We start from the raw sequence: 14,019 nt of genomic DNA on the forward strand, positions 1-14,019 counted from the left end.
TTTTTTTTTTGGCTTGGTGCTTAAGTCAGCCCATTCTGCCCACAAATAAGCTGTGATAAAATACAGTAGGGTTGTTCTAAAGTGCTCTGGCTTCCATTACAAAGAAACTTCTATTCTTTGTTCACTAGAGATGCACAAAAGATACTCTAAAATTGGAAACTAATCATGGAGTGAACCAGAAAACAGGGTGCTAGTATCAAGGAACATTCCTTTGGTTTATATTGTTAAAAGTTGGGGTGCTGTAGAAAGTTCATACATACATAAGAGGGTCTATTTGCTTATAAGTTTAATTTTCAAAAAAGAGCATTAATGTAGATTTCAAGATTCATTTGAAGAATTGGATATTCACTGTCTGAAAGAAAACGTCACATCATGTTTATGTTTTGTGTTACAAACTTAATGTTTTTTAAAAAATTTTTCCTTAGTTTCTCAAGTATGGTTGGGTTCATAAAGGAAATTTACTTTCAGATAACAAAGTCACTGTATTTTATCTGGAATGAATGATGAAAACTTGTTGCTTAGCTGTTCATGGTAAGGGCTATTTATACTGTGAGTTTTTAAATAAGCTCATGAGCTAATCTACTATATTTAAGGGTTTAGGCAAATTTTGTAATACACCCCCAGGATATTAGAGCTCTCTTCACAGTACTTTAAGACCTAGCCTGTGAGTTCAGTATGTTTGCTTGTAACGTACCTGTTGGTACAATTCTTTTGCTCAAAGACTGATAGAGAAACTATAAAGCATTCATCATGGAATGACTTGAATGTGCTTCTCATGGGACAAGTTAATATCTTAGCTACTGCTTTGTCTTTTTTATTTTACCTCAAAATATTGTTTTAAATTTTGATTTTGAAATCGATTCAATTTCTCCCAATTCTTTGTGCTCTTATTACTGTAAATGTCATTAAAAAACCTGATTTTAAAATAGAGACTATGAGAAAATAGAATTGCATATCACTAAAAGTGACGCCATCCTCCTCTTCCCTTTGCTTTTCCCTTTTCCTCTCTCCATTTTAAGCCCCCACCCTATTTTTTTTTTTTTTTCACACTGTGACATCCAGCTGGTTCCTGGCAGGGTTTCAGGTTTGAATTTTCTGACAAATAAAGAAACTTTTTATTTTATCTTGAAATACTTTTTATTTTATTTTAGAACAGTTTTTACTTATTTATTTATTTTTATTTTATTTTAGGTCAGTTTTAGATTCATAACATTATAAAAGATAATACACATATATCCCCACACCCAGTTTCCTCTATAATTAACATTCTCCAATTGTATAGTATAGAACATTTGTTACAATTAATGAACCAATATTGATATATTATTATGGTGGCTGTGTAATAGCAATATGACTTAGCACTGTTGATATTGACCTTGATCATTTGGCTTGAGGGGTTTGTCAGGTTAAAATCTTACTTATATTTTTTCTGAAGGCCATCAAAGGGGTTTCCTGAAAATTTTAATGAAATATTCATTTGATTTTTCTTTATTGGTGTTGTGGTAAATTTACTTTAAGTTTCTAAGTATTTAGGCAAAAATAATTTTGATGGTGGTAAAGAACATCTTATCTTTTTTTTTTATATGTTGTAGGTGGGAATGAGATCTCGAAACCAAGGTGGTGAAAATTCATCTGATGGGCATATCTCCTGTCCCAAGCCTTCCATCATCAGCAATGCTGGTGAAAAAAGTCTCTCAGAAGATGCAAAAAAGAAGAGGAAATCAAATAGGAAGGAAGATGATGTCATGGCCTCAGGAACTGTCAAACGACACCTAAAAACATCTGGAGAAAGTGAACGAAAGACTAAGAAATCCCTGGAGTTATCCAAAGAAGACCTCATCCAACTACTCAGTATAATGGAAGGGGAATTGCAGGTAGAGTCAAACTTTCCCAACTGTTGTATTTTTGGTTTCTATAAGCTATAAAATAAGAGAATGTAAATCTGTTCCCCTCTCTGAATCATGAACTTTATAGGGAAAAAGATATGTTTCCCTTATGTCTAAATCCCTAGTGCCTGGCACAAGTTTTCACGAAACAAGTATTTGTTGAATGAATGATAAATGAAAAAGTGCCAATTCTAACTTTGAACTTCCCTAAAAGCATAAAATTTCTTCATTATATGATTTTGATAATGATTTAATACAGGCCCTTTCAGTCAGTAGGTAATCAATTAGGTTATCTAATTTAGACATTGACTGTGACAGAAAAATGCAGAAATACAGTGATGATTAAAATGGAAAGTTAAGGTCAATTGTTACTTTTGTTATTTTTCTAGAAGGTAGAGTAAAAGAGAGACGGGGAAATAGAGGCAAAAAAAAAAGGCCTTCTTGAAACTAGCCTTATTACACAGTCTTTTCTCTCTTTTTTTTTTTTAACTTTCAGCCTCAATATTCTATAACATCATAGGAGATGAGATGCACACAAATAAGCAGAGCATTGCATTCATTATGAAGTACCTAATAGTTTCCTAAGCATTTTCAAATCTACTATCTCATATGATCACAATAAAAATGTGGATATCATCTGTATTTTATAAATGAATAATCTGAGGCCTAGAAGGATTAAAGGTTTGTCTAGATCTCATCTCAGCCTTCCTGATTCTTCATCCTATGCTCTTTCCTCTGTCACCCCCAGCAATCTTATTTAGTTGCCATGAGCCAGGTCCCTCCCTCCCATTAAGTTTGTATTTCTAGGGACCCAGGAGGCAGGCAGGAAGTCAGGATTCTTCTGAATTTTTGAGCCTTGAACAAGTAGATTTCTGGAAGTAGAGAAAGAATACTTTTTTTTTTTTTTTTCCCGAGAAGAATATAACTTAGAAAGAGGAGCTACTATTTTCATTTTTGTTTTTATTAGTTTCTTAGCTTGCATGAGCCTCTGAAGGAATAATATTAATAACAATTGCATGAAATAAAATCCTTGTTGGCTTATGGATACTGTTAGCTTTTGAGAGATAATTGCAACCTACTCTAAACTAGAGTGAGTCACTCTGTTCCTGTTATCATCTCTGTGTGTATACAGATAAGGAAACCCCTGGGGTAAAGAAAAACAAATAACATACAAAACTGGTGTTTAAACTAACAAACAAATATGATTGAGCTTACCATTTACAGACTGAGAAAAATCATGTTGGCATTTCACAGCAAAAGATAAAATATTCTAGAGCAACCACTGTTACTAAAAATAACTTAATCACTCCCAAAAATGTGGTTAGTATTTTTGTTTATTAACAATTGTTGTGTACAGAGGCAGAATTACTTCACCATTTAAGCTGGCCCTAGCTGAAGCTATTGACCTGAGTGAAAGGTACAATTTTGCCTTAGAAACCTTCACAAAACAACATCATTAGCTCACTTCTCTCCATCCATGGAGGCTCTTGCAAAGCCAGTGGCTCTTGCAGACTCTAATTTCTGTATAAGGCTGTTATACTGTTATATCATGTTAAACTCTGGAAAGTATTTAAGATTCATGTGATTTTTATGTTCATAGTGGTGCTAGATATGGTTTCAGATCCTGGCTATGCAAAATATAAACTCAGACTTCTGAGATATTAAAGAAATTAGTCAGAAGTCTCCAAAGACATGCATTTTGCTTTCCATTAATCTTTATAAATACAATATACTAAATTAAATAACAGATATATTATGGAGCAGCTATCAATAAGTAAAAAGTGCAAGACATCATTTATGTGGGAGGCAATGAAGAGAAAGATAAATGAAGGACTTGGTATTTTAAGGAATTCCATGGCTAAGTGATTTGCAAAGCAGATAATCTATTCCATATATAGATGCACACACACATATACAAGTCCATATATATAAGCATATGTCCTTAGAAATGCAGATTTAACTATGTTAGATTTGTTTAAAGTGAGACTGCTCCTATATTTAGAGCTATAAATATATATATATATATATATATATATATATATATATATATTCTTATAGTAGCAGACACCTGTCTTCTAGTAGCATTGTCACATGGGGGAGTGTTGTACTTAACAGTGGGAGGGAGTTGACATTAGCAATGTGAGTGGACTAGTGAAAATGTGGAAGTTACCAGCCAATATCATACTGAATGGGCAAAAGCTGGAAGCATTCTCTTTGAAAACCAACATAGAACAAGGATGCCCTCTCTCAACACTCCTACTCAACATAGCATGGGAAGTTCTGGCCAGGCCAATCAAGCAAGACAAAGAAAGAGTATTCAAATAGGAAGAGAGGAAGTTAAATTATCTCTGTGTGCAGATGACATGACTGTATGTTTAGAAAACCCCGTCGTCTCAGCTCAAAAACTCCATAAGCTGACAAGCAATTTCAGCAAAGTCTCAGAATAAAAACCAATGTGCAAAAATCACAAGCATTCGTATACACCAATAATAGACAGAGAGTCAGGTCATGAGTGAACTCCCATTCACAATTGCTACAAAGAGAATAAAATACCTAGGAATACAACTAACAAGGGATGTAAAGGATCTCTTCAAGGAGAATTACAAACCACTGCTCAAGAAAATAAGAGAGGACACAAACAAATGGAAAAACATTCCATGCTCATGGATAGGAAGAATCAATATGAAAATGGTCATACTGCCCAAAGTAATTTATAGATTCAATGCTATCCCCATCAGGCTACCAATGACCTTCTCCACAGAACTGGAAAAAAACACTTTAAACTTTATATGGAATCATGAGAGAGCTCACATAACCAAGACAATCTTGAGCAAAAAGAATGAAGCTGGAGGCATCACACTGCCGGACTTCAAACTATACTGCAAGCCTGCAGTAACCAAAATAGCATAGTACTGGTACCAAAACAGATATATAGACCAATGTAACAGAACAGAGGCCTCGGAAGTAATACCACACGTCTACAAGTAACTGATCTTTGACATACCTGACAAAAACAAGCAATGGGGAAACGATTCCCTATTTAATAAATGGTGTTGAGAAAACTGGCTAGCCATGTGCAGAAAACTGAAACTGGACCCCTTCCTTACACCTTATACAAAAATTGACTCAAGATGGATTAAAGATTGTTTAAATCTTATGTTTGTAAGACCTAAACCCATAAAAACCATGGAAGAAAACCTAGGCAATACCATTCAGGACATTGGCATGGGCAAAGACTTCATGACTAAAACACCAAAAGCAATGGCAACAAAAGCCAAAATTGACAAATGGGATCTAATTAAACTAAAGAGCTTTTGCAAAGCAAAATAAACTATTATCAGAGTAAATAAGTAACCTAGAGAATGGGAGAAAAATTTTGCAATCTATCCATCTGACAAAGGGCTAATATACAGAAGCTGCAAGGAACTTAAAAAAATTTACAAGAAAAAAAACAACCCCATCAGAAAGTGGGCAAAGGATATGAACAGCCACTTTTCAAAAGACATTTATGTGGCCCACAAACTTATGAAAAATAGCTCATTATCACTGGTCATTAGAGAAATGCAAATCAAAACCACAGTGAGATACCATCTCACACCAGTTAGAATGGTGATCTTAAAAAGTCAGGAAACAGGCCAGGCATGGTGACTCATACCAATCCCAGCAGTTTGGGAGGCTGAGGTGGGTGGATCACCTGAGGTAGGGAGTTTGAGACCAGCTTGACCAATATGGTGAAACCCTGTATCTACTAAAAATACAAAAAGTAGTGGGGCATAGTGGTGTGTGCCTGTAATTCCAGCTACTCGGGAGGCTGAGGCAGGAGAATCCCTTGAACCTGGGAAGCAGAGGTTGTGGTGAGCAGAGATCGCACCATTGCACTCCCGCCGGAGCAACAAGAGTGAAACTCTGTCTCAAAAAAAAAAAAAAAAAAAGTCAGGAAACAACAGATGCTGGAGAGGATGTGGAGAAATAGGAACGTTCTTACGCTGTTGGTGGGAGTGTAAATTAGTTCAACCATTGTGAAAGACAGTGTGGCAGTACTTCAAGGATCTAGAACTAGAAACACCACTTGACCCAGCAATCTCATTACTGGGTTTTTACTCAAATGATTATAAATCATTCTATTATAAAGACACATGCACATGTATGTTTATTGCAGCACTATTCACGATAGCAAAAAATGGAACCAACAAAAATAGCAAATTTGGAACCAACCCAAATGCCCATCAGTGTTAGACTGGATAAAGAAAATGTGGCACATATATACCATGGAATATTATGCAGCCAAAAAACGAATGAGTTCATGTCCTTTGCAGGGACATGGATGAAGCTGGAAACCATCATTCTCAGCAAACTAACACAGGAACAGAAAACCAAACACCACTTGTTCTCACTCCTAAGTGGGAGTTGAACAATGAGAACATATGGGCACAGAGAGGGGAACATCACACACTGGGGCCTGTTGTGGAGTGTGGCAAAGGGAGGGATAGCATTAGGAGAAATACCTAACGTAGATGATGGGTTGATGGGCGCAGCAAACCACCATGGCACATGTATACCTATGTAACAAACCTGCACATTCTGCACATGTATCCCAGAACTCAAAGTATAATAAAAAAGAAAAAAATCTAAAAAAAAATGTGGAAGTCATGTGCTATGTTTGCCAGACTAAAGATATGGAAAAAAAAATCTTTCTGAAATGCTGGTGCTGGGAGGAGAAGCAGGACTATATCTTATGAGGTAAGTTACCGTCAGCTCAGGCTGTGTGTCATCTGGCTTGATATGTATGGAGCATTTAATGAGTTGTCTCCCAGATCTCCAAAGACCACATATTGCTCTCTTTTAATGGGGTGACTTTATATGACTCAGATGCCCTTACTCTGGAAGTGGTGTTTGGAGGTTATAATTGCCTGATGTGTACTTCATGCTTGCTACATAAAGAAAACCAACTTTCTGAAATTGTGGTATTGCAGCAGAAAAACAGTTTAACACAAGGCTGGTTATGTGGAAGGACTGGAGTTGGTAAGCAAGTCAGTCTCCCTGAGAACTCAGGGGCTAAGATTTTTATGGATAATTTGGTGGGCAAGGGGATAGGGAATGGGTGCTGCTGATTGGTTGGGAATAGAATTATAGGGGTGTGGAAAATAGGTCTTGTGCTTCTGGGTGGGGGCCACAGGACTGACGGAGTCATGAGTTATGGGTCCAGTTGGGGTCCGTCAGTTGCCAGAATGTAAAAATTTGAAAAACATCTCAAAACACCAGTCTTAAGTTCTACAATAGTGGTGTTATCTATAGGAGCAATTAGGGAAGTCCCAAATCTTGTGATCTCTGGCCACATGACTCCTGAGCAGTAAGGAATTATAGAAACTATGCCTCCATTTTAGCAGAATTCAGGGCCCTCCCCTAATCTTAGTTTCATGGTTTTTCATTAGTTATAGGTTCCTAAGATAGGAAGGGGTTAGTTTTAGGAGGGACTATTATCATCCTTGCTTCCAAGTTAAACTGTAAATTCTTCCCACAGTTAGCTTGGCTTATGTCCAGGAATTAGTGAGGTCAGCCAGCTTGTGAGGCTAGAAGCAAGATAAGAGTCAGCCACGCTGGAGTCCTCTCATTGTCATAATCTTGGCAAAGGAGGTTTCAAGGTTCTGTAAAATATTAAAACTATAAGGTACCTTTAAGGCGTCTTATGTACCTCACCTTCTTTACATTACAAATATGAAAGCCACAAACAAGTTTTGTGACTTGCCCAAGGTCACACAGCAATGTAGAATTCTAGATCCAAATTTCCTGTCCTCCTGTTGAATGACCTTCCCATTATATCACTTACTTTCCATGGAGGTTCAAGAGCAGTTGGGTTCCAGGACCTTTCATTTATTCTAGGCCTCCCTAATTTCTTTAAAGTAGATGCACATTGTAAACTTACAGACTGAAGCTATTTTGTGAACAAATGAACTTTTTAGGTAAGAGAAGTTTAAGACTTTTTTTTTTACACCAGGGAGACAAAATGGGATCTGAGCCTCAAAATATGGTGCAATCTAGATAATCAGAAAAATGGCAGCAGTCAGGGATGATACATAGCCATGTGAGCTGGGCACTGCATAACTCTGGGAGGCTTTGTATTCACTACTCTAAGGACGGTGTCTTCTGGAGTTGTGTAACAGTGCAGCCTTTGGGGATCAGATCTCCAGGTAGAAAGAAATAGGATGATACACAAAGAAAATAGCTTATATATTGGAGAGATGGGACCAAGATCAAGCCTGCCTTTAGGGGGTATGCCTTAAAAGTGACTTGGGGAAAAGGAAGAGATGGAGATTCCTTCAGGCGTGTCATGCCAATTTTCTCCTTTTCAGACTCCTTTTTGATCTCTCTCATTCTCTCCAACACTATATCCAACATTTTGGACACTGTAGACAATTCTATGCGTTTTTTGGTACACCAGTGCCCTGCCACTTTTGGTACCTGTTATGTGATCTACGGAAAATTGTTGAGCCAATATTATAAACAGCATGACCTTTATTGTAGGCCTTGGCTCTTTGCAAAATATGCACATTTGCTGTTTTGTTTGCCTATCTAGGTATCCCATGAACTCTTGAAGTACACCTTTAATGGATATGTATTAGAAATGGAGTTGGATCTCCTACAGATTTTGCGTTTTAGGGAGTCTTGTCTAGAACCGGTAATGTAAACCTTCTCTTGAAGAGAACGTTTTTCAGAATTTTTAAGCCACACCTCAGCAGATGCAGCCCTGTCATCTCAGCACAATGACTGGCCTGCATTGCCTGCATGAAGTATCTGGGATGGTTTCCATTATTATACTTCTGTCAGTAACCACTTCCAATACTAACTACTTTCTAATAAATTGGAACATTCTTACTCTCTGGGTGAAAAACCAGTTGCATATTTCCCAGTCTAAACTGAAAGTAATGAAATAGTACCCCTGGTTCATCTTTTGGGCACCGTGATTAATTTTCTGTTGTATTTATCCCAAAGTAGCACTTTTAAAAAGTGAGTAAACTTGGCTGTACTAAAAATGACAAAAGTTCGAAGGAAATGGTGTCTATATCAAAAAGCCATAACATAGAAGATCTGGCAAAAGGATATTCTTGTGGAATGATTCAAGAACAAGGCACATATTAATTCTTTTTCTTGAAGCAAAAAAAAAAAAAGCCATTTTATATAATAAATTCTCTTGATATTTTTACTTGGCTACATTTTAGAAAAAAATGACTTAAATTGGGTTTAATTGTTTTTCCCTTTGTTGTTATAGTTAGCTCCCTTCTGCCTGTGTATAAGGAGGCACAGAGTAAACTGGATAACACAGCAGGTTAGTGCACTGCCCTTCCATTTGGCACTGGTATTTTCCAGGCTAAGTCAGAGACAAAGTCACTGACATGTTGAGAAATCTCCCTTCATCCTGAGTGAATGACAGAAAGTTTGTTGTATATTTGAAAAATAATTTATAAAACAGATAATTTGTGGATTGTTAGAAGCTTCTTCTTTTCTGTAACTTCTTAACTCATAAACACATTCTTTTGGGTTTCCGAGCCATTTTTAAAAATATTGTTCACTAGTCTTTCTTGCACCTCTCCAAGAAGCTGAAGTTTCTTTAGCTGCCTAAGATCCAGACCCACCAAGAACAATTGTTTTTTCTTACCAAGATATAACCACACCTGAACAGACCCTTTTATCATTTAAATTCCAAAAAGAACAATTTGCAAGTTAATCCTGTATTGCCCCTTAATAGAATTCCTCTTCCCCCTCTTCTATAACCTGTTTTATCAGGATCCAAGCTCTCATTCTTTCTATAACCTCAAGATGGTTTATAAGCTTCTGCACTGCATTGAGTAGCTGGGTCTTCATTGTGAAGGCTCCTGTGTATATGTGATAAATAAATTTGTATGCCTTTTCTCCTACTAAATATATATATATATATACACACACACAATATTTCTCTTTTCCTCTTCACCACCGAATATAGGTGAGCCTCCTGTCTGTGCTTCTTTCATTCTTTGGGCTTTAATTAATAAATAATTAATTAATTCAAAATTGATTGATCTTGCAATATTTAAGAAACATTGCCATTTCAGAGATCTGAGGAATGCAAAGATGAATAATCATAATACTTGTATTTGATGAGCTCCTACTTATGTGCCAAGTATGGTTTTGGGCACTAGATATTACAGCAACCATTAAGAAGGGGCTCATGACTTGGTAGGATAGATGAGAATATACAGCAATGAGTATTGTATTGAGTAATTGCAATGTAAATTACAGGAGTACAAAGGAGGGAAAGATTATGAAAATATAAGAGCTTCACTAAAAATTTGAACTTTGAAGAGTTGTTGGGCTTTGGGCAGATAGAGATGAGGATAGGGACCAACATGAGCAGAATCAAACAGAGTGGGCCATGGTCATTGATGAATAGTCTGGCGTTAGTGAAGTAGTATTTTGTGGAGGTAAGATGATACCCCCCCCAGTTAGAGACTAAAAATAGGAGGTACCCCTGACCCATCAAAATAGTCAGAAGGTGTAAGGATTCCAGGGGAGTAGAGTGATGCAGAAGTCAGGGGAGTAAAGATGAAAGAGTATCAAGGAGAGCTTTAGTTAGTCAAATCAGCAGAAAGGCCTATCAGGCAGGACTGAAGGGCATTCCTTGGGTTTGTTAATTTGAAGCTTTTTGGGAACATTTGTCAGAGCAGTTTTAGTGAGGTTAAGCCCATTTTCAGTGGGTTGATAAATGAAGGAAAGTTAAATAAATAATTTAGAAAAACTTTTTTTTTTGTAATAATTAGATTTTCTGGGTTTTTTGTTTGTTCATTGTTGTTGTTTTAAACAGCCAGAGAAGCCAATTTTCCCTCTTCTTTAGATTAGTGTAAATTATTTGCATGGCACAGAGTAGGCTAAAGAGTAGGCCTACATTTGTTGGCTTCTGGATTTGAAATCATCATGTTGCTTTTCTCTACTTTGAAGCTTTAAGTGAAACATGGGATTATTAAAAAGTAAAAGGCCAAAACACTGTGACTTGAATGCCAAGTCCTATGGGGAAATATGATAGAATCGAAAAGGTTTGGTAGTTGACTTTATTAGTGTTGACTCTGGGCCTCAGTTTACTCCCCATGTGTCTAATGGGGATATTTCCTACCCTATGGAGTTGTTGTCGTTACTAAGCTTAGTCAATGTAGATGTTATCTGGAGAGTTTGAATGAGAAAGGTATAGAAGGGTAAGAGTAACTAGAGGGAAACTCAGATCAACTCACCGTTTTAGTGATAAAAGATACTTTACTGTGTTTATAGGTTAAGAGGTTGCAGGACAAGAAAAAAGCAGAGTCAAGGATATAGAAAAGAGAAAGAATTTTTGATGACAGCATCTTGGAAGCTATAGGAGGAGGGGAACCAAAAGTGCGATTTGGATTGAACTTGGTTTTGGTCTTGAAAAGGAAAGAGACCCTTCTTCTGTGATGGAAGGAGGAAAGATGAGTGGGACTGACATTTGCATATGAGGGGTGGGCAGTTGAGGTAGATCCCCTAAAGCCTCAGCTTTCTCATCAAGGAACAGACAAAGTTATGTGCTGCTGAAAGTGAGTGGTAGTCCTGAGGATGATTATGTAGATGCTGAATGGTTGCAGAGGGGAATACTAAAGAAAGGTGATGATGTGCAAATACAAGCTCTAATAAGTGAAGTTTAGGATTCAGCAGGAAGAAACCATGCATTTGCAGTGGCAGCAGTCTGTTTAGAAGCCTGAGTTTATAGGGGGAGACATATTTTATAGCACTGGATCTAGGGTTGCAGTTGTCTAAGTGGGTGCAGTGAAAGGACAATGATATAAGAAAGTAGAATGTTTGGTGAGACAGTGCCCAGCAGGAAGAAAACTTGGGAGAAGTGAGCAAGTCAATGGCAGGACAGGCCAGAGAGGACTGGAAAACTGGAATTTGGGTTATTTTTGTTTTGTTTTTTGAGACAATCTCGCTATGTTGCTCAGGCGGGGACAGTGGCAGTGACACAGCTTACTGCAGCCTCCAATTCCTGGGCTCAAGTGATCCCCTTACCTCAGCCTCTCAAGTGCCTAGAACTATAGGTGTGTGCTATGTGGCAGTTTTAACTAATGCAGGGTCTTGGGTGTGATCCTGGGAGTGGAAGTGAAAGCAATTGGAATTAATGAGGTCAAGAAATGGTGAAGTTGGGATCTTGGTTAAATCTCCCATTAAATGTTGAAACCTCCTAGGATTATGGCAGGATTTGGAGTGCAGAACAAGTCTATGTCATCTAACAAATATGAGATTTGGGGACCAGAAAGTCAGTAAATAACTCCTGCCAGACTACTTTTTCTAAAATGTTTCTCTGATGGTTTTATTCTGTTGCTTAAGAATTTACAAGAGGTCCCTAGACCTTATCAGATAGAAATCTAAATTGCTTAGACTGATCTGAAAAAGCTCCCTCTTAGCTATGAAAGCTCATCTTTAGAGTTACTTAATATGACCATCCCTATCCAACGAGGCAGTCTCTACATTTTTTCCCCATACTCTGAGACACATACTCACACATACGAACTTAAGATACTTGCACGCAGAAATTGGGGCCCTCAAGGAAATTCAGGATATGTGTTTATTTTTGTCCTATCCTATACTTTTCTCCTGTACCTGTCAATATTTATTTTTCTTTTCTTTTTTTTTCTGAGATAGGGTCTTGCTTTTTTGCCCAGGCTGGAGTGCAGCGGCACGATCACAGCTCACTGCAGCCTCAATCTCCCTGACTCAAGCGACCCTCTTTCCTCAGCATCCTGTATAGCTACAACTGCAGGCATGCACCACCATCCATGGCTAATTTTTTTGAATTTTTGTAGATAAGGGGTCTCACTATATTGCCCAGGCTGGTCTTGAACCCCTGAGCTCAAATAATGCTCCCATCTCAGCCTCCCAAAGTGCTGGGATTACAGGCATGAACAACTATACTCAGTGCTATTCAGTATTTCTTTAGGGGCCACTGAAGGCTTACCTCCTCTGTGAAGCATTTCCTAATGACTTGTTCCCCAATGCTTATCTTTCTCCTGCCATGAAATCCTACACTGATCCTTCATGAAGTGAACCATAGCACTTCATACACCTGCATTCCCTAAGTATTGTATGTACCTACATCTTGTTGCCCAAAAAACTTCCTGAAAGAAGCTGTGTCTTCTGCATCTTTTGTGTGCCTCATTATATCTAGAAAAGGGTTAGACATATCATTGTTAGTCTATTAGTAACTGGTGATTAATCTTGAAATGTTCTAATATATATACACCCTATTTGACAGTCATAAGATTAATATTTTCAACAAATATCTGCAAAATACTCTGAATTATATAGGAAAAGTCTAAGTATCATAAAGTATAATGTTATTATTAAATTAAAAGTAACAGTCATAAATATTTACAATGATATTCCTACTACAATACTATGATTCTACTTTTCTGTCATCTTTAACAAGAGATGTCATAACTCCATTGGGAATGGTGATAATCAGTTCAGATGGAATTACTTGTGCAACCAAGCACAATAGGCTGATCATTCAGGAGTACCATTTATCACTTTTTTCTTTAAAGATGGCTTTTCTTTTTCTAAATGAGTTCCATTTGTCACATGGGAAGGCCTCCAGTAGAATCCTTGTGCTTCTGGAGAATAAGGCTTTTAGTTACTCTCTATGGCTTTTTAAATTGATGACTCACCTGCACTTAATATGCTCCATCTTTAGAATCTCAGGCTGAGGTCACTCTGAGCAAGGCTGCCCAGTGAAACCTCACACCATCAAAATGGTCAGTGTGCTGAGAATGGCATGTCTTTGCTAAGTTTAGGAGGCACCAGAGAGACAGGTTGCTTTCTGATTAAAATCAGGACCAGATCTGATTTTTTGTTGAATACGATGCTTCAACATCTCATGTGTCCAGTAGTATTGTTCATATTTTGGCAAAGAGTCTTGTTGTCTGATTTTCATTGTTTCAGGAAGAATACTTTTAGGGCTCCTAATAGAATCAGAAAGTTGGCTTTTCTGCAGTGAGAATAATGTTCTCATTGGTGTTGTAGGGGAGAACTTTAGTTTTATTGAGAAATGTAAAAAAATACATATTAATAAAGAAAATCTCTCATAAATCCTTTTATT

At 37.3% G+C, this 14,019-nt stretch overlaps 1 protein-coding gene across 2 annotated transcripts in view; it reads left to right on the top strand.

The window, feature by feature from the left end:
* The window catches only part of FILIP1 (filamin A interacting protein 1), a 199,929-nt gene that overhangs the window by 73,739 nt on the left and 112,171 nt on the right, over window positions 1–14,019 (top strand). For both annotated transcript variants that reach the window (XM_017524327.2, XM_017524328.2), the window contains exon 2: window positions 1,593–1,874. In XM_017524327.2, coding sequence (XP_017379816.1) covers window positions 1,599–1,874 — 276 coding nt within the window. In that variant the 5' untranslated portion in view covers window positions 1,593–1,598. The remainder of the gene's footprint in view (window positions 1–1,592; window positions 1,875–14,019) is intronic.

The sequence above is a fragment of the Cebus imitator genome, unplaced genomic scaffold (assembly GCF_001604975.1).
Source record: "Cebus imitator isolate Cc_AM_T3 unplaced genomic scaffold, Cebus_imitator-1.0 Scaffold32, whole genome shotgun sequence".
Classification (NCBI taxonomy): Eukaryota; Metazoa; Chordata; class Mammalia; order Primates; family Cebidae; genus Cebus; species Cebus imitator.